This window comes from Lactuca serriola, chromosome 6 (assembly GCF_051521515.1).
Source record: "Lactuca serriola cultivar US96UC23 chromosome 6, Lser_US96UC23_V15, whole genome shotgun sequence".
In the NCBI taxonomy this organism is placed as follows: Eukaryota; Viridiplantae; Streptophyta; class Magnoliopsida; order Asterales; family Asteraceae; genus Lactuca; species Lactuca serriola.
This window is the reverse complement of record NC_136413.1, coordinates 123,504,273-123,522,844: the sequence shown is the minus strand read 5'-3', so window position 1 is coordinate 123,522,844 and position 18,572 is coordinate 123,504,273. Positions and strand designations below refer to the sequence as shown.

The window sequence follows — 18,572 nt, the reverse complement described above, 5'->3', positions numbered from 1 at the left end:
AAGAGCCTCAAACGGAGCGACTTTAATGCTAGTGTGATAGTTGTTATTGTAGGAGAATTTGATAAGCGGTAAATGGGTATCCCATGCTTTACCAAAGTCTATCACACAGGCTCTCAACATGTCCTCCAATGTCTGGATGGTTCTCTCGCTTTTCCCGTTGGTTTGTGGATGGTAGGCCGTACTCATGTCAAGCCTAGTTCCCAGAGATTTCTGTAAGGACTGCCAGAACCGCGAGGTGTGATTCTTTCAGTTGCATTTCTTACAATGCATCTCCCGCCAGGCTCCGCTATGATGGAAATTGTACTGGTTGCATTTTGGAAGGCCTCCAACATATGGTCTCACTGATGTTGGTGTAATAGGGGTCATGGTTGCATGAACAGCAACAACATGTTGCTTCTTTGAGAACCTTTGAGTTGGTTGTCCCTTTCTCTTACTTCCAAGATTTTGCTTCCTACTCTTAAGCTTGGGGTTTAGTGTTCTTAGATACGCTGTCACTTGTTGGTTTCCATGTTCGTTCCTTCGGCTGGAGTTTTCAATGCTATTCCCGCCTCCATTGGTGTTGTTTGCATTGGTTTGTGCCATAGCAGCGGCTACTGTCGCTGTTACAGTAGCTTGAAATGTAGCAGAGTCCATCTGCAGGAGCGGTGTCTTGCGGGTGCGCTTGTTATTCCTGCGAGATGACATTTCCTTGCTGCACGTTGATAATCCAGATCGTAACTAATGGTCGTCATTCCTGGTTGTACTCTATAAACTTTGCATTTTGTTGTATAATTCTCACTGCTTCCATCTACATTCCTATGATGTATTCGCGGTAGTAGGTAATCGCAGATTTGGCACGATCGTTACGTCTATCCTTAGAGTATATGGGTTGTTCTGGTTTTGAGATCCTTAAGTATCTAGCGGTTTTGAGGGTTCGGTTGTGCATATAATTGAATTTATGTAGTAATTTGAAATAAAGATAGCACAAAATTGTTCCATTGGTAAGTACCATCTTAGTACACGAAAAAGAGTCATATCGGATAGTAGGGGGGGGGAAGAAAAGGCTGATCCTAATTGTGGCAGAAAGTGTCTAGTGGTGGTGCTGATGAAGTGGATGCACCTCGGAGACGAGCTACTTGTTGCTCGGTATCTCATAGTCGTACCTCTCAAACTAACTGTCTCGCTTGGGAGTCTCCGATCACTTCCTTAGTTTGTCTCTCAATTCTCTCAACATCAGCCCGCATTTGATCCATTTGCTTATGGGTGTCCTGAGTTTGGTTGCCAACATATCGGGTGCACCGGACCATGACTGGGAGGGCCCGGTCAACTGGTCCTCTATGACTAAGATCAAAGAGACCTCGGTTCCTACCGTAGTGTGGTCGTATCCCCTGCTGGTGACTCTATCTCCAAATATCGTGTGCCCAAGGGAGCATGGGGCCACCGGGGCGCATACGATAAGTTAGTATTCTTGGCTTTACATGGAGGATTGATGACATTGGATTCTGCATCCGAGTTATCATCATCATTACCCTTGGGCACTTCCTCTTCGACGCCCACTATTGACTCAGCGGGTCCATCTGCAAGTTCTACTTCATGTTCCTCCTCTGATTCTTCCTCTGAGTCTCCTTCTGGGTCTTCCTCGGGGTCGATCCACCCTGCTATTCCCTGACTAGGGAGATAGGGATTTCCTGGCTAATAATACTCGTCTATAGTGTATTGCACGAAGGGGTATAAACACTAGAAACAAATAGCATACCAATTACTCCTATAGTAATTTAATTTTGTTTAGGTTTGGTTCTATAAGCTCTTTGGATAATTAAATGGTAAGTATTTGATTCATTGTCCATCAGGATTACTCCCAAACACACGTTGGTCATATTTTGAATGAATGTAGTTGATCAGGCTACATTCACCCCCAATACGACTACATAACTGCCCGAGTTTAATAGCACTGTTCAAATCCTCCAAAGACTTTTACTGTTCTTGTTGTGTTATTATTCTAAAATGCACACAAAGGTATGTATTTAATTATTATGTTCAGAGTTGTTTAGTCCCATTGCATTTATAGTGGCATATCTTGTATGATTAGATATGCTAGTTCACTATAAACAATGCTCTGATACCAATCTGTCACACCCCCGAACCGGACGGCGAAAACGTCCGGGGGCTTGTGCGTGACTTCATCTTGAAATATCATTACGGTGAATATAATTGAAACATAACATCATCATCATCACACATGTAATATAACAACATTCATTGTTTACATCGAGTATTGTATTTGAATATTACATGCCAAACTAAGTAAGAGTATGATGAAACAAAATATAACACAATATCCATTGGTTTGTTTCGTTCATCCTGCCTCAATGGTTTCCTGAGAATACAAGTTATTTTGAAAACGGTCAACATAAAAATGTTGGTGAGTTCATAAGCATGTTTGTGAAAACTATTTGTATAACTTTGAAAACCACCAGAAAATCCGATATTTTCTGAAAACTGTTTAGTGTGTTTGTGTTAGATCTTGTATTAATGCATGTATGTTATGGTTTATTTGACTAAAAAGGTAAAGAGAATGTAGAGAGAATGTAAGAACATGTAAAGAGAATGTTCCCAGACAACCCGATGTTGCCTGTAAAAAAAATGGTCTTCCATAAACTTCATAATGTTAATTCCTCTAAGCGAGTCGTCATAACCATACTAAATAATGACAATTTCACTTGTCTTGGCGTCGTTGGACGCCGGTTTTGAATTTGATTATAAGGTTTTCGTCACCGTAGACTGAGTTAGTCTAACTGTAGCGAACAACTCAGGTGTGGGGTGTCTCCCCCGTATAGATCTATACACAAATCCCCGTTCTCCCTCCAAGAGACTCTGGTTATAACTACAGGCTATGATCGTACACTTAATAGGTGCCAACCGACAAAACTCACTAGATCCTTAATCGAATTTACGCGAAGAAAAAGGTATAAACTCCTTCCAGGCCCAATGATCCATGTAAGTGAACTACTAAGGCATCGCTAAACATGTAAATCATTTCAAGACCCAATTGGAATGAGATTATATAACATGGGCCCGAAATATATATGAAAGGACAACTAAGGCCCATTTCACATGTAAAGTATTTACATACCCAATTAGCACACAAATAGTATCCAAGGTCCGTCGCACATGTTAATGGGTGAATGAGGCCCAATAAACATATAAATAGTATACATGACCTCTCACACATAAAAATGGGCCACTAAGGCCCAATAACTTAGAAAATGATCAAATTAATCCGTTTGTTGGTTTATCGTTGGTTTTGGTTCAAGTATTCACTAAAATATCAAAAGAAAGAAGAATACATATAAAACTCATTCCTAGGCCCAATAAACATGTAAGTGGACCACTAAGGCCCACTATACGTGTCTGTTATTTCCAGGCTCAAAGGAATATGAATGTCTATCCTAAGCCCAATATACATGTAAAATGACACTAAGGCCCACCAAACATGTATATTATTTCCAGGTCCGATAAGGATATGGATATCGTTTTTAACCTGTTTGCTATTGTTTTGTTTATTGTAGCTTGATTATTTACAAAGTTGATATAAAAGCCCACTTTTTGTAAAAATGACGTTCTTGGCCCAATAAGCCAAAAATTTACAATTAAGGCCCAATTTTTGTAAGAATAACACTTTAATCTCCAATTTTCTTAAAAACTTGTGTTGATGACTACTTTCTGATAAAAAAATAACATTTTAAACCCATTTTTGTCAAAAATATCATTTTTGACTTGATTTTTGTGGAAATACATATTTTTCTGGGTTTGGGCTTTTCCGACCTAGTTTTTGGAAAATTTGTAGAAAAATCATCGTAAGTCGAAATTTGGATCCGTAAATTCTGGAATTTTGGAAATTTTGTCTACTTTGTTCAAAAATTTTCTCATAGTTTTTAATGGCTTCTAACAAGTGTGAAATTGCCCACCTTCATAGGCTGGTCCGAAATTCTTTCAAATTTGATAGACAGTTTTGTAAAATTCGCCAAAAATTGTAGAAAAGTCGTATGAAAACGTGAGAGTAGTCATTTTAAAGGTATAAATATGAACTTTACCACGTAAAACAGTTTTGAAAAATACTTCCATTAAGAGGGTCAAAACAGTCTAAGATTGGACCAAAACTTTCCTGTCAATGGGCTGTTTTATGAGTTTAATTTATAGATCTTACAACACAACACTCATTTTTGCTATTTAAAGTGTATAAATTGCAGATCTACTGGTTTAAATGTATTATATGTGAAAAAAAAAATACTTTTCTCAAGGTTCTTTTGAAGATCCAAGTGATAAACTTCAAGGTCTTAACATATTTTTAGATTGATGAAGAAATTAGCACAAAATCACCAAATAACTCATGGAAAACACACATAATCATGCATATACACATAGATCTACACAAATCAACTTGTATTCTCCCCCAAAAACAAGTAAAAACCAAAAACAAGGGGGTATGAACTCACCTTGGGGTTGATGGTTCGGTTTTTGGATGAAGAAAGAGAGAGATTTCGGCCTAGCTTGCTTCTTGAGAGGATCCTCAAAAATATGATGTTTCTAGTAGTATAAACAAGATATTTGTGATGTTTTTAGGAGGATTTAATCATAGATGAATTTATCCAGCTTGAGAGTGAAGTAGCTTACCTAGTATGTGAGTTTGATGAACTTTCTTGTGCATACACACCCACTCACGGGTTTATGATGAAAATGGAAGAGTTCTTGAGGTTTTTGGAAGTGAAAGGAAACTTGAATGATTTTTTTGGTGAGGGAGAATGGCTTTAGGCCGAGATTAAGAAGAGAGAAGGAGGGAAGAGAGAGTAGTGTGATGGAATGGTTGTATGGATGTTTGTGATGGCATGGGTATTTGTGGAATAATTTGCATGGATATCCCCCATGCAAAGATGAGTTGTCATGCTTAGAATATTCAACATTTCCCTTTTTTTTGTCAAATTTATGGGCCAAACATGTGGGCTAAAGAAAATGAAGATAGAGGGATATTTGGGCCTTTCCTTGGCCTTGCTCGAATTCATGAAGTTTAAGAATATTGTTCGGCCAATTGGGCCCCTTGTTAAGGTTCTCGGCCCAATGAAGTCTAATTAAAGAGTTTACGACCCATTAGGGAAAATGAAATCTTTTATGGCCCAACAAGGCTCATTAGAGATAAGATGGATTATTTTAGGCCCACATGGCCCAAAATGCTAAAGTTTTATGAATGTGGTCTATTTAGAGCCCAATTAGGGTTCCTAGGCCCGAGGTGATCAAGTTGAAAGTTTATTGGTCCATTAGGCCTAATAAGAGAGTCCTAGTTCATAATGAACTTGAACCGAGATTTCTAGGGTTTTCAACCTATAGTTGAACGTATGAGGTGTATTGTATTAGGTCTTGAACCTCTTGAGAGAGTTTTGATTTCAAATGGATGATTTTGACTAAGCATAGAGTGTGATTTTCACTTAGAGCACATGCCTTACAATGGATGATGTTTATATGAGAATAGAATTTCCGAGCTAAAAATGTTAGTTGTGACACCATTATTCCTCCAAAAAACTCTAAAACACATCTTACTTATGAAGTACGAAATAAGTTAGGGAGATTTGGAAAATCTCATTCGCCAGTCCACCGCTTCACTCTTTTTGTAACCTAGATATCATGTTCTCGAAATCAAGGCTTATCCTCACTTTCTCACTCATGTAACCCTCTCCGTTTCTTATTTTTCTTGGCCGGAAATCGATTTACACAAGGATCGAATGAAGCTTGGAGCCTGCCTTCTTTTCTTGAGTGTTCGATTCCACACTTCCTTTCTCTCGATTTCTTGTTTGGTTCCGCCTTGCACAAAACGCACACACTATTAGGTTTAGGGTGGATCAAAAGGTTACAAGAGCTAAGGAGGGTCGACCTTTGTTTAGTTTGGGCTGCCAAAAGATGCTCATCCCATAAGCAACAACAATGTATGAGATTTCATGCATCTTTCACCATATGACAAACCAAGTCCCTCTATTTTGTCATAAATAACCAAATTCCTAACAACATAAAATTCTAGATACACTACTTTAGTCCCCATGATTTAATTATTTTCATTACAATACTTCTCATCATTTTATTTTTATTATTATTATTATTATTATTATTATTATTATTATTATTATTATTATTTATTAGTTGATGTCTTTAAATTTTAAAATATTTCATTTATAGATTTATAAAATACGACTATAATAATTTAATGAGATATGAGGCGTTACACCATTTTATCTCAAGTATTTATTAATGTTTCACAAAGTGGCTAAATTTATTTTCACGTATTCCATTACTTATCAACGTTTTACAATGAGTATTATATTTAACTAGGGTTACCATAAGGCCTAAGTGACAACCAAATGCATTATTAACACCAGAAGACAAATTAAGGATATTGGTTGTTCTATATGTTTGATAAGAGATGGTTAGGAGAATATGTTTCAAGTCATGCTTGAATATTTCAATTACTACCAGAGATCCCCTCGTTGTACATATAAAGCTAATATGTGAGACTATCCATCTATATAGTGCCGAAGAGATGTAATTTCATATTGGAGGTTCAAAGGTAAAAAATAACTAATGTCCTATATCCTCAATCCATGTAGTGCCTAATAAATTTAATGACATTGTAAAAGGTTATTAACATTTGAAACAAAATAGATTTAACGGTAAAACTAGCAACTTACTTACAAAACTATCCGGTACACTATCAAAAACATACTATCACACATTGTGAAAAATTCTTGGGACAACCTTTGCAAACAAACTCAGTATTGTGAAAACACCTTGGAACATGAGGTAAATAGATGAGCTTCCCCTCACAATAATCAAATTCCATTTCCGCATTTCTTACTAACTTTATGATTATGATGTTTGAAGAAGAAGCCATTTCAGGGACCAATATGATATACAAGAAGAAGTTGAAACGTGACTTAGGGTTTTAGAATAAGTTATATTTTTAGGTGACCTATGCTTAAGATACACGTGTGTTAGGGGGATATAAGGTTACATATTGATAACCGACTCCAAGAAATGAGTTAAACTTGAGTTTATTTTGGAAAAAAAAGTTAGGTCTAAAATGGAAAAAAATATAAAATGTCGAGTCTTTTATGGAAAAGAAAAAATCAATTTACGTGTTGGTAATCGGTTCCACGACTCACATAATACAGATTAGGTAAAATTGATTTTTAAATTAAAAAGAAAAACTTTAGGTCTAAAATAAAAAAATCAAAATATAAAATATTTTATGGAATAAGTTAAGGACCAAATTTGTATTTTACCATTTCATTTTGAAACCAAAATGGATACTACTATTCAAAGTTCTTGCAAACTAAACACGATGTTGAAGAAAAGGGAAAAGGGAAAAAGGGAAAAGGGGAAGGCCGTAGTTGTGTTGTAGTCCCCTTCTAATCGGGGTACTCCACTCGAATCGACTCGACACAGCATAGCTAAATTTGCGATCTAGGCCAAAACGCTCACCTTTGCCCTTCCAATTTCTATATTTATCTACAAGAGAAGCTGTACAGGTAGTTAGTCGACTCATGCATTTCTAGAGAGAGAGAGAGAGTGAGAAAGTGGTTGATGTTAATCTATTTCAAATTCAAGTAAAGTACAAGGGAAGGGAATTGTGCTCCGGTTGTTTTTACGACTTATGAAGATTTGTTGTTTGAAGAAATGGAGTTTGTGGGGAGAACAGTGAGGAAAGAATTCAAAGGATTTGGGGTTTTCGCCGGAGTAGTGAAATCATACGATTCCCCATCTGGTTTTTTCGAAATCGGCTATGAAGATGGTGATTCTGAAGAAATTGATTTCTCCGAGTTGGCTGCTCTTTTGGAAGTAGATGGAGTTGTTATGGAGCATTCTCCATCTCTGGTGACTAAGAAATCATCTAGGGTTGGGAAAAGACCTAAAAAAAGGCGTAGGGTTCTTGGCTCTTCACATTCAGGTAATGAAAACGATTTTTCTTCTTCTTCTGGTAATGCAGTTGTAGCTGATGATAATAATTTGGATTCTGTTGAAGGTGAATTGAAGAGCGAAGTTAGTATCGCTAAGAACTTGACTAAAAAACTGGACTTTAGCAGTAACGATAATAACGATGCTAGTACTAATGGTGAGAATTTGCCTCCTAAAGATGTTGGTTTGAATGTAAACTCTGGGATGCATGATCTGAATAACAATGGGAAGGGAAATGATGATGTGATTGGTTCGAATTTGGATTTGAATAATGAAAATGATGAGGAATCAAAATTGAAAGACTTGGGGGATGATTCTGTTAAGAAAGAACAGATTTTTGACTTGAATATGGACTTAGACTACCCTGAAAACAAGAACCAAGACATTGATCTTGGTGGGTATGTAAAGGGAGAGAATTCTGGTGGAAATGAAACAACTAATCTGTCTAGTACTGATCATCATGGAACTTTGGAATCTGGGAAAACAAGAGGTGGAAAGAGAAGAAAGCTTATGGATTCTCCAAAAATGGCTGCAGAAAGTGCCTTAAGAAGGAGTGCTCGAAGGCGAGCTAAGTTTTCTAGTGAAGTTCATGAATCAAGTTCCATTAAATTTGAAGGTGATGAACATACATTGCCATTACCATTACCATCTCCAGTTATAAGTGCAGTTTCAGAGGAACATCCTGCAATCTCTGTATCTGAAGAATCTGAACAACCTGTTATTCTTCCCTCAAAGCTTGAGTTACCTCCATCTACAGGAAATGTGAATCTTGATGGCCTTCCACTATTTGATCTTTTCTCTGTTTATACTTTCCTGAGGTCATTTAGTACAATATTATTCTTAAGCCCATTTGAATTCTTGGATTTTGTGGCATCCATTAGAAGCAAGTCTCCTAGCTTACTGATTGATTCTATTCATGTTTCTCTTTTACGAACTTTGAGGAAGCATTTAGAGTTCCAACCAATTGAGAATTCAACATCAGCTACCAATTGCCTAAGGTATTTATTTCTACCTATTACAATACACAAGTGAAAGTATGTTACCCTTTTGTCTTTTATTCTGTATAATCTGAGCTGTTTGTTTTTGTTGATTCATTTTCATAAAATATAGGGATCTTAACTGGGATCTACTGGACTCAATCACATGGCCAATCTTTATGGTTGAATATCTACTCTTGAAACCTGAATTTGAACTTACTCACTTGAAGTTGTTCAAGAATGATTACTACAAACAACCCGAATCTTTAAAGCTAAAAGTATTGCATTTCATTTGTGATGATGTGGTAGAAAGTGAAGCTATAACTTCAGAGCTTAATAGACGGACAATAGGAATAGAATACAGTGACTTTGATCAACCTACAAAGCTGCTTTCTATAAAGAAACATCAATTTGATCAGGTTGTTGATGAAAAAGAAACATCAGATTGGAACTCTGATGAATGTTGCCTATGTAAAATGGATGGGAACTTAATATGCTGTGATGGTTGCCCTGCTGCTTTTCATTCAAAGTGTGTAGGTATAGCCACTAATTTGTTGCCACCTGGCGATTGGTTTTGCCCTGAGTGTGTAGTGGACAAGAAAAACTTTAGGATTGATGTGGTGAAGGCAATTCGAGGAGCAGAGTTATTGGGAGTTGATCCACATGGAAGATTTTATTATAGTACCTGTGGTTACATTTTGGTGTAAGTTTTTTTTTTTTTTTCTTCATTCCATAATCCATATATATAACTTGATTAATTAAATATGATTTTAACAGGTCAGATAATTGTGATGCTGAGTCATTTCATTACTATGATATGAACAATTTGACTCCTTTGATCAATGCACTTGAATTATCAGACACTCCTTATGAAACCATATCAACTGCTATCACCAACCACCTGCATTCATACGAGAAACTTCATGGAACAACTTTCCAAAGAATTGCAAATGACGATAATACCCTCACTGAAAAAAACTCCCCAATTTCAGGGGCTCAAGATTCCGACTTAGAAATAGATTATTTGAACTTATACAGCTTTGCTAGAGTTGCTTCATCAGTTGTGGGAGAATGGACCAGAAAGCCCTCAGAAAAAGCCCCTCAAACGCCTTCAAAATCACTTGAGGAACTTATTTCAATACAAATGAAATCAATCTCCAAGACTTCGGTTGACTTTTGTTGGTCAAATATCAGGAATTTGAGTGTGGATGCTAGGAAAGAGAAATGTGGGTGGTGTCTTGCTTGCAAGTTTCCTACTGATGATGGGAATTGTTTGTTCTTTGCAAACAATGCTGCTTTTTTGGAGAGTTTTACAAGTGATGTGATGGGTTTTGATTCAAAAATTAGCAGAAAAGATCGACTTGTTGATGTCATGTGTCATATTCTATGCATTGAAGATCGGTTGCATGGTCTTCTTTTGGGTCCTTGGCTTAATCCTCATTTCCCAAAACTTTATAGGAAAACTTTTCTTCAGGCTTCTCATATTGCTCCTGTTAAACGCCTCTTGCTCATGGTATGATATGGATTCCACTTATTTTATCCAATTATCTTAAAAAATAAAAGAGGGAAACTTTTTGACTTAATTGGGAACCCTGGTTTTCTCTTTTTAAGTGTCATTCTTTCTTTCTGTGTTAAGTAAAAAGGAAGAAACACCCATATATATAGCTTACCCCATTAAGTCTTTTAAGGGTCTGTTTCTTTAGTTTTTTTCCCATTAAGTAAATGACCGTTTTACCCTTCTGTTCAGAAGTGAGTAAATGACCGTTTTAATGGCTGTTTTTGTACTAAACAAACTGTCTGAATATGAGTAAATGACCGGTTTACCCTTCTGTTCAGAAGTGATGGTAAATAACAAATGACTGTTTACATAAAAACTGTTATAAATCAAGTTTATTTTCTATGAAAACAGTACAAACGATGGCACTCTTTGGAATAAAAACAAATGAGGGCAAATTCATAATAAAGTTAGGCACTTTCTTTATTAAGTCGTTCTTTTTGTAAGTAGAAAAGGAACACCAATGACAATATATAAACTTTTCAAGAAACACAATTAGCTTCTGATTTTTATTTTTTGTGTTTCAGTTAGAGTTGAATATTCGGCCACGTGTACTTTCAGATGAGTGGCTGAAACATGTGGATTCAGTGGTGACAGTGGGGTCCGCTTCTCATATTGTGACATCTAAACCTCGTATTCCTTCAAGAAACACAATTGGAAGAAAAAAATCACAGTTTTTGGATTCAGAACCCCATTCTTCTAAAAATGCAGCAAGTGGATTAGGTTTGTTTTGGTGGAGGGGTGGTAGGCTTACAAGAAAGCTTTTTAGCTGGAAGGTTTTGCCTCATTCTTTGGCTTCTAAAGCTGCTCGACAAGGTCTGTATCAAGAAACATCAATCTACTTTTTATTGTTTTGTTTTTTTAGCATCCAAATAATCTATAAATACAAGCATTTTTTAGTGATGTATTTGGGTGGATAAGGGTTTTTTGAAAGTATAATGTGGTAGTATGACAAAAAATTGGAAGTGGAATCGTATTTTTAGGTAGATTTTCTAATGTAGGAAATGACTTTTGAAGTCAGTGTCTTAATAAGAAAAGTGATTAGCAGAATAATGCTATTATGAGGTATAGATTATTGGGCTAATCTCATAAAAGACCTTATATGTTTTGTGTTCTTTCTGGATTAAATCTCAAGTTTATTAATTCATTTTTTCCTGAAAAAGACCTTGCAGTGTTTCATTTTGTCCGATCTGATCCTTTTAGTCATTTTTTTTTTTTCCAAAAAAAGTTGTACAATGTGAGGGTTTTTCTGGAAAGGGTTAATCTAAAATATTGTGTTTTTTCCGAATTAAAACTCAAATTTATTTTTTGCCTGAAAAAGACCTTGTATTTTTAATTTTTTCCGATCTGGTTCTTTTAGTCTTTTTTTTTTCCAAAAAATTGCAAAATGTGAGGGTTTTTTCGAGAAAAACTAAAAAAGATGAGGGTTTATTTGGAAGCATTTAGAAGGTTGAGGGTATTTTTTTCGAAAAAAATACAAAGTTGAGGGCTTTTTCGGAGAAAATGAAAAAATACGAAGTCTTTTTCAGGCAAAAAATAAATTTAAGGTTTAATCCGGAAAAAAGCACAAAATATAAGGTCTTTTTTTAGATTAACCCTTCTGGAAAAACTAAAAAAGTTGAGGATATATTCGGAAGCAGTTAGAAGGTTGAGGGTTTTTTTTTTTGGAAAAATGAAAAAAATACAAGGTCTTTTTCAGGAAAAAAAAATAAAGATAAGGTTTAATCTGGAAAAAAATACAAAAATATAATGTCTTTTATTTTATAAGATTAACCCTAGATTATTTATTTACTTTGAAGTAGAATGTTTTAATCAGAAAAAAACAGTAGCTTGATGCTATGATTAGTTACTTTTTTTTGAAGTCCAATTCATAATACAATGTTTGAAGTTTTGAATAGAAAAAAATGTAAGTAGGATTTATTAAGCACAATGTCTTAATAAAAAAGCAATTGTAAATACAATGCTATGATTTGGTAGATTTTTTAAAGCAAAATATCTTAATAAGAAAAAAAATTCGAAGTACAAATTCTGTAATAGATAGAGATCAAAGTAAGACGATATAGTAAACAAATAAATGAAAGCACGAGTTATCCATTTTTTTAGTTTACTTAGATAAAATTCCAAATAATATTATTGACTATTTTACCCTTTTAGGTGGAGGCAAGAAGATTGAGGGTATATTATATCCTGAAAATTCCGATTTTCCAAAAAGAACAAAAGTCCTTGCCTGGCGTGCTTCTGTTGAGTCAGCTTTTACTGTTGAACAGCTTGCTCTTCAGGTAAACAGTCTGCTAAATTTTCAATTCTTTAAATAATTAACGTATTAAAAAACATAATAAAATCACAAAACATAAAAATGCCTCTTACTTAATTCCTAATTATACCCTTGTTTCTATTCTCAGATTCGGGAACTTGATGCAAACATAAAATGGGAAGAAATTGAGAACACAATTCATCTTGCAAAAATGGACAAAGACTCTTTAAAATATATGAGGTCATTTAAAAAGGCAATAGTGAGACGAAAGTCTTCAGAAGGAGCTATTGTGAAATATCTTTTGGATTTTGGAAAAAGAAGATTTATACCTGATACAGTTGTGAAACATGGATCTAAAGTTGAAGAATCATCAAGTGAAAGAAAAAAGTATTGGGTGGAAGAGTCTTATGTGCCTTTGTTTCTCTTAAAAGGTTTTGAAGATAAAAGAATTGCATTAAAGTCCAATAAAATGAGCTCTAGTAAGCTTACTTTTCCATTTAGTGGAAGAGTTTTCAATTCCCCTAAAAAAGATGTTTTCTCCTATCTTTTCTCTAAAGCTGAACAATCTAACACCCTTCCATGTGGATATTGCAATAAGGATGTTGCTATAAGGTATTATATCACTATATTTATTTTTTATTTTTTATAATAGAATATTTCTTTCATTTCTTATCTCCATGCTTTTTTTTGTAATGCAGAGATGCAGTAAGCTGCCAACATTGTGAAGGTAAATTGTTTCTACACAATATAAATAAATGAAGTACATTTGTAATGAATGATTTTTTATTTTTTTTATAATTCCAGGATTCTTTCATAAAACACATGTGAGGAAGACAAGTGGAGGAAAAGGGGGAAAATGCACGTATGCATGTCACAATTGCAATGTTGGGGACATGATAAAGGCGACACCCAAGAAGAAGAAAAAAATAAAATCCAAAAAGACGAAAAAGCCCCTAAAAGTAACGGAAAAAAGAGGCAAAGGAAAGCAAGTGGTAGTACCTCTACGGCGATCTTCTCGGAAGCCTAAAATTGTTTCATTCCAAAGCAAAAAAAACCCTATGAAGAAAAAGAAATCCAAAACTGGTGGTAGAAAAAAGAAGCTGATGAAATCGATTAATGAAGTGATAAAACCCAAGGGTAAAAGAGGAAGACCAAGGAAAATAAAAGAAAGTTTCCGGAAGAAGAGATCACTTGTTTATGCTACTTATTGGCTCAATGGTCTCCTTTTATCCAGAAAACCCGATGATGAACGGGTTATTGATTTTAGGGCCCGGAATCATATTCCGCCTTTTGAACGGTCGGATTCCGTTGCTGATCAACCCAAATGTTGTCTTTGTCAGGAACTGGAATTCAGATCGTCATTGAATTATGTTAGTTGTGTGACATGCAAAGGTAATTAATTAATTAATTACACCATCTTTTCTTATTGTTTCTAGTTTTAGATGCTAAATAATACATACCTGTTCGCTCTATTAATCATGACATAACAGAACAGGTTGTACTGTGTTTGGTGTGCATTTGACTGCGACCGATGTGAATGAGACAAAAATTTCAATTTTTTGTCCCGCGAAAAAAACGTGAAACAAAGTGGGACAGGAACTTGTAATCTCTCATTTTGTACAAAAGACGTAAATGCCCTTCTCGTTCTAATAAAAAATAGCCCTAGAAAGCCTGTCAGTCTAGTTCAGTGCAGTTTTTTCAAGTGTAACAAATGCAGCCTACGGCTGCATTTGTTACAAGGGATAGAACTGGACAAGCTTGCTAGGGCTATTTTCTTATTAGGACGAGAAGGGCATTTACGTCTTTTGTACAAAATGAGAGATTACAAGTCCCTGCCCCACCTTGTTCCACCTTTTTTAACGGGACAAAAAATTGAAAATTTTGTCTTATCCACATCAGTTGCAGTCAGATGCACACCAAACGCAGTACAACCTGTTCTGTTATGTCATGTCATGTGGATTATGAACAACTAAGATTTCTAATTATTATTTAATTTAATATATTTATTGCAGATTGGTACCATGGGGATGCTTTTGGGCTTAGAGACGAACACATAAGTGTCATTATCGGCTTTAAATGCCATAAATGTCGTGAACGGGCCCCACCCATCTGCCCCCACTTAAATCCCGTAACCGAGTCGAAATTGGTCACGGGACTGAGTCAGCAGACGGAAAACGGGGCCGAGTCAGGTGTGATGTGTGATCAGGGTAAGGGTATTTTGGGAAAGGAAAGTTTGGTGAATGGTGATTTAGTGATGGCGAATGGATTTGTGGATGCAATGGAGGTGGTTGAAGAGGATGGAATTGGAAATGGAATGTGAGGTTTGGTAGATAACTGAGATTAGTCTAATAATAGATTAGGATTTAACCTCCGATTGATATGTTGGCTAATGAAATGATTTGACGTGGTTGATTTATTAACAGTATTCTTCCATTTCCATCGAGTTTGTGGAAAAACACCAAGTGATTGATTAGACAAGGGTATGGTTACTGTAGTAGTTGACATCGTATTCCATTAGAGATTCAAAATCCATGGGATTTGGTTGGAATTGGAATTGGAATTTAATTCAGTTTCGTTTCATTTTGGGGTTTTGGTTTGCAATTGAGTGCGTATTTGAATTTCGTTACTTCACGTTTTCCTTTCATACAATTCAATTACAACCCGACTTCATTTTTTTTGATATTTATTTGAATAACTTTTCAATCGTTTTAAAATTTCTGTTGTTACAAAAAAAATTATTAATTATTTTAAAGATCGCAGTTTTGTCTTATTTATTTATAATATCTGATTTGACCATGGTCAAACAAGTGAAATAAAGAATTTTGATTAGTTGATTTTGGTTATGCTTGGTAATTTTATATATATATATATATATATATATATATATATATATATATATATATATATATATATAAGTTGATCTTATTAATATTTTCGGTCTTAATTTGAGTAGTTTTGTTTTTAAATTGTCGTGTGTTGTTGGGTGTTTATGTTTACCTTTAACCCAAACCAGTTTTTTAAGTATTTTTGAACACGATAATAATTGATAAAATAGTAATTTAGTTATTGTTACTTAAATTATAATTTCTTTTTGGAATGCGTTTATAAAATTAACAATAATTTATTAAAGATAAATAAAGAGCAATTATGTCATTTGTCATATTTAGATCATGGTAAGATTTTACATATTGGTAAAAAAATGCCTTCGATCGGTTTCAACTATATATTGAGGTTCAAGTAATACGTGGGATGATGTGTCACATATGTTGGCCATTTAAAAAAAAATTATATAATGTAATTTTGGAATGCATTTATAAAATAAGCAATAATTTCCAAAAACAAAAATAAAAAAAAGCAATTATGTCATTTGTCATATTTAAAGGGTGTATGAGATTTTATTTTGATCATCAAAACGGCTTTTCGACGGTAATATTTATTGATTATAGTGGTAAAAACACAGATTTTAAAAAAATATGTTCGAATTATCTTGTGTTGAAAAAAACCAATAAGTCAATAAGTTATTTAAAAAAAAAATATCTTTTTCTTAGCTTAAAGTAAGCAATATCGACTTTTACAACTTAAAGTTTAGAAAAGTTATAAATTCACTTCTTAAAATCCCATTTTCAAAGCGTTAAGAAGAAGTTTTAAAAATCGTTTTTTTTACTGAATATTTTTTTTGACTTATTGACTTTTCAAAAAGCCAATAAGTTTTTTTAGAACAACCATATATTATTAAGAGAACTAGTAAGAAGCTAGAAAGAAAAACCAATAATTTCAAAAAACAAAAATAAAAAAGCAATTATGTCGTTTGTCATATTTAGAGGGCGTATAAGATTTTATTTTGATCATCAAAATCGCTTTTAGACAATAACATTTATTGACTTATAGTGGTAAAACACAGTTTTTAAAAAAATATGTTTGGATTATTTTTTGTGTTGAAAAAAAGTTAAAAGTCAATAAGTTTTTTTAAAAAAAATGTTTTTTAGCTTAAAAGTATTTTAAGGTAATACTGATTTTTACAACTTAAAAGTCAAAAATTTAGAAAAGCTACAGATTCTAACTTCTTAAAATCTCATTTTCAAAGGGGAAGAAGTTCTAAAAATCCTTTTTTCTTACCAAATATTTTTTTTGACTTATCGACTTTTCAAAAAGCCAATAAGCTTTTTTAGAACAACCATATATTATTAAAAGAAGTAGCAAGAAGTTAGAAAAAAAATCAATTACAAAGTGTAAAAAGAAGAGGATTTTGCATTCACTCGGACCAAGTAATACTATTTTTGCTACTTCTGTTAGAAAACTAACTAAAAGAATGAATAACTATACTTTCAAAAGTTTGACTCTTCCTCATACTATATGTCTTGAACACTTCACTATTTCTTTACGACCAAATAACCCATATAGTTCTGGTGGCAATTACTTTAACCTTATTTTTTTCAACATGGAACCCGACATACCATCCATCCATTCCATGATTTCCGATATATTTGTGAACAAAGGAAAAGGAATGTCAAGCCACGTACAATTTTTTTTGCAAATATATTTAACCACATCGCACCCAACGTACACATGCCCACAATCTTCAATCTTCACAGAGCAAAGAAGGGATAACATAGAGTTGAGATCGATACCAGAATATTTCGAGTAGGTAATTCCCATAGATGAATATTAAGTTTAATTGGAACCAGCTTACACTATCTCATCTCAACAACCCTTTCCTTTAGAATTTTTGAATCGATAAATCTTCTAGTATTATTAACAGTAAAAACTCCCCCTGGATCAAGACTCCACTCCCATCTATCCAGCCTATCAACACATGTAACATGAGAAATATCCTCAATCAAGGATGCAAGTTGTGGAGACGTGCTGCTGACATCACAAAGTTGACGACTCCAACTCCAAGCCCAACTTGTACGTAACGTCCCAAAAATAATGACACAAAGTTTTTGTTTTTAGATTAATAAATCGTTAATACATAACATCTCCATAAAACCAAGGTAATCAAGATTTAGCAAACATCATTAAATCATAGTATTTCACAGAATGCGGAAACATGTGGTGTGTGCTCTGCAATCACCCCGATCTCTTCCACTTGGAAATCGAAGCACCAGAAACATAAACTGAAAACTGTAAGCACAAAACTTAGTGAGTTCCCAAGATACCACATATCACACATACATAAAATCACGTACTGGGCCCCCGCCCTCCATCGGGCCTCGCTCGGTCTCGAGTCCCACTTGGCCTCGGGCCTCGCCCGATATCGAGCCCCGTATAGATCTGTCAATCTCTAGGCCTCGCCTGACATTGGGCCCCGCCCGATACACATAATCATATAACCATATAATCATATAAATATAAAACCTTACTAGCACATGCAATAATCACAAAGACTATAACATCCCATATAGTCATCGAGCCCCGCCCGACATAAGGCCTCACCCGATAATCATAAAAACACATACTGATAACTAACATACGGTATCCTCATCAGGCCCCGTCTGACATCGAGCCTTGCCCGGTAAGCATATTACAATATAACACATGCAAGAGTCTAACAAACATTTAACATCCTAACATAAATACCATGGGCTGACATTGGTGCCTTCGACTTGCTAAACCCAGTGAGGAGACTCACCTCACATTGCTGAATCAAACAGAAAATCCATGGCTGCTGGCTGACAAATCCCCAAACTATCAATATCAAAACAACACCCAATCAACAATTGGAATTGAATCTATATCCTTCATCCATACTTAGGGTTAAATATCATTTTACACCTTATCTAGCTTGGCCCAAGATTGAGGCCCAAAT

At 34.8% G+C, this 18,572-nt stretch overlaps 1 protein-coding gene across 2 annotated transcripts; it reads left to right on the top strand.

Moving 5' to 3' along the window:
• The first annotated feature begins 7,335 nt into the window (after positions 1–7,335).
• LOC145056750 (PHD-finger and DNA binding domain-containing protein) lies at positions 7,336–15,343 on the top strand. Of its 2 annotated transcripts, XM_079004470.1 has the most exons (10): positions 7,337–7,969; positions 8,045–8,975; positions 9,088–9,657; positions 9,732–10,467; positions 11,037–11,325; positions 12,664–12,788; positions 12,912–13,375; positions 13,462–13,490; positions 13,568–14,155; positions 14,776–15,343. In XM_079004470.1, exons 1-10 carry the CDS (start codon positions 7,699–7,701, stop codon positions 15,081–15,083), a joined length of 4,311 nt encoding a protein of 1,436 aa, XP_078860596.1. In that variant the 5' UTR covers positions 7,337–7,698; the 3' UTR covers positions 15,084–15,343. The 2 variants fall into 2 exon arrangements, with proteins under 2 accessions (XP_078860595.1, XP_078860596.1); XM_079004469.1 differs by having other exon boundaries at positions 7,336–8,975.
• The last annotated feature ends 3,229 nt before the right edge of the window (positions 15,344–18,572 follow it).

Coding starts and splice junctions, on each gene's coding strand:
- LOC145056750 (XM_079004469.1), top strand. CDS start 7,699: ATGGAGTTTGTGGGGAGAACAGTGAGGAAAGAATTCAAAGGATTTGGG. Junction 8,976..9,087: donor TCAGCTACCAATTGCCTAAG/GTATTTATTTCT, acceptor CATAAAATATAG/GGATCTTAACTGGGATCTAC. Junction 9,658..9,731: donor ACCTGTGGTTACATTTTGGT/GTAAGTTTTTTT, acceptor TGATTTTAACAG/GTCAGATAATTGTGATGCTG.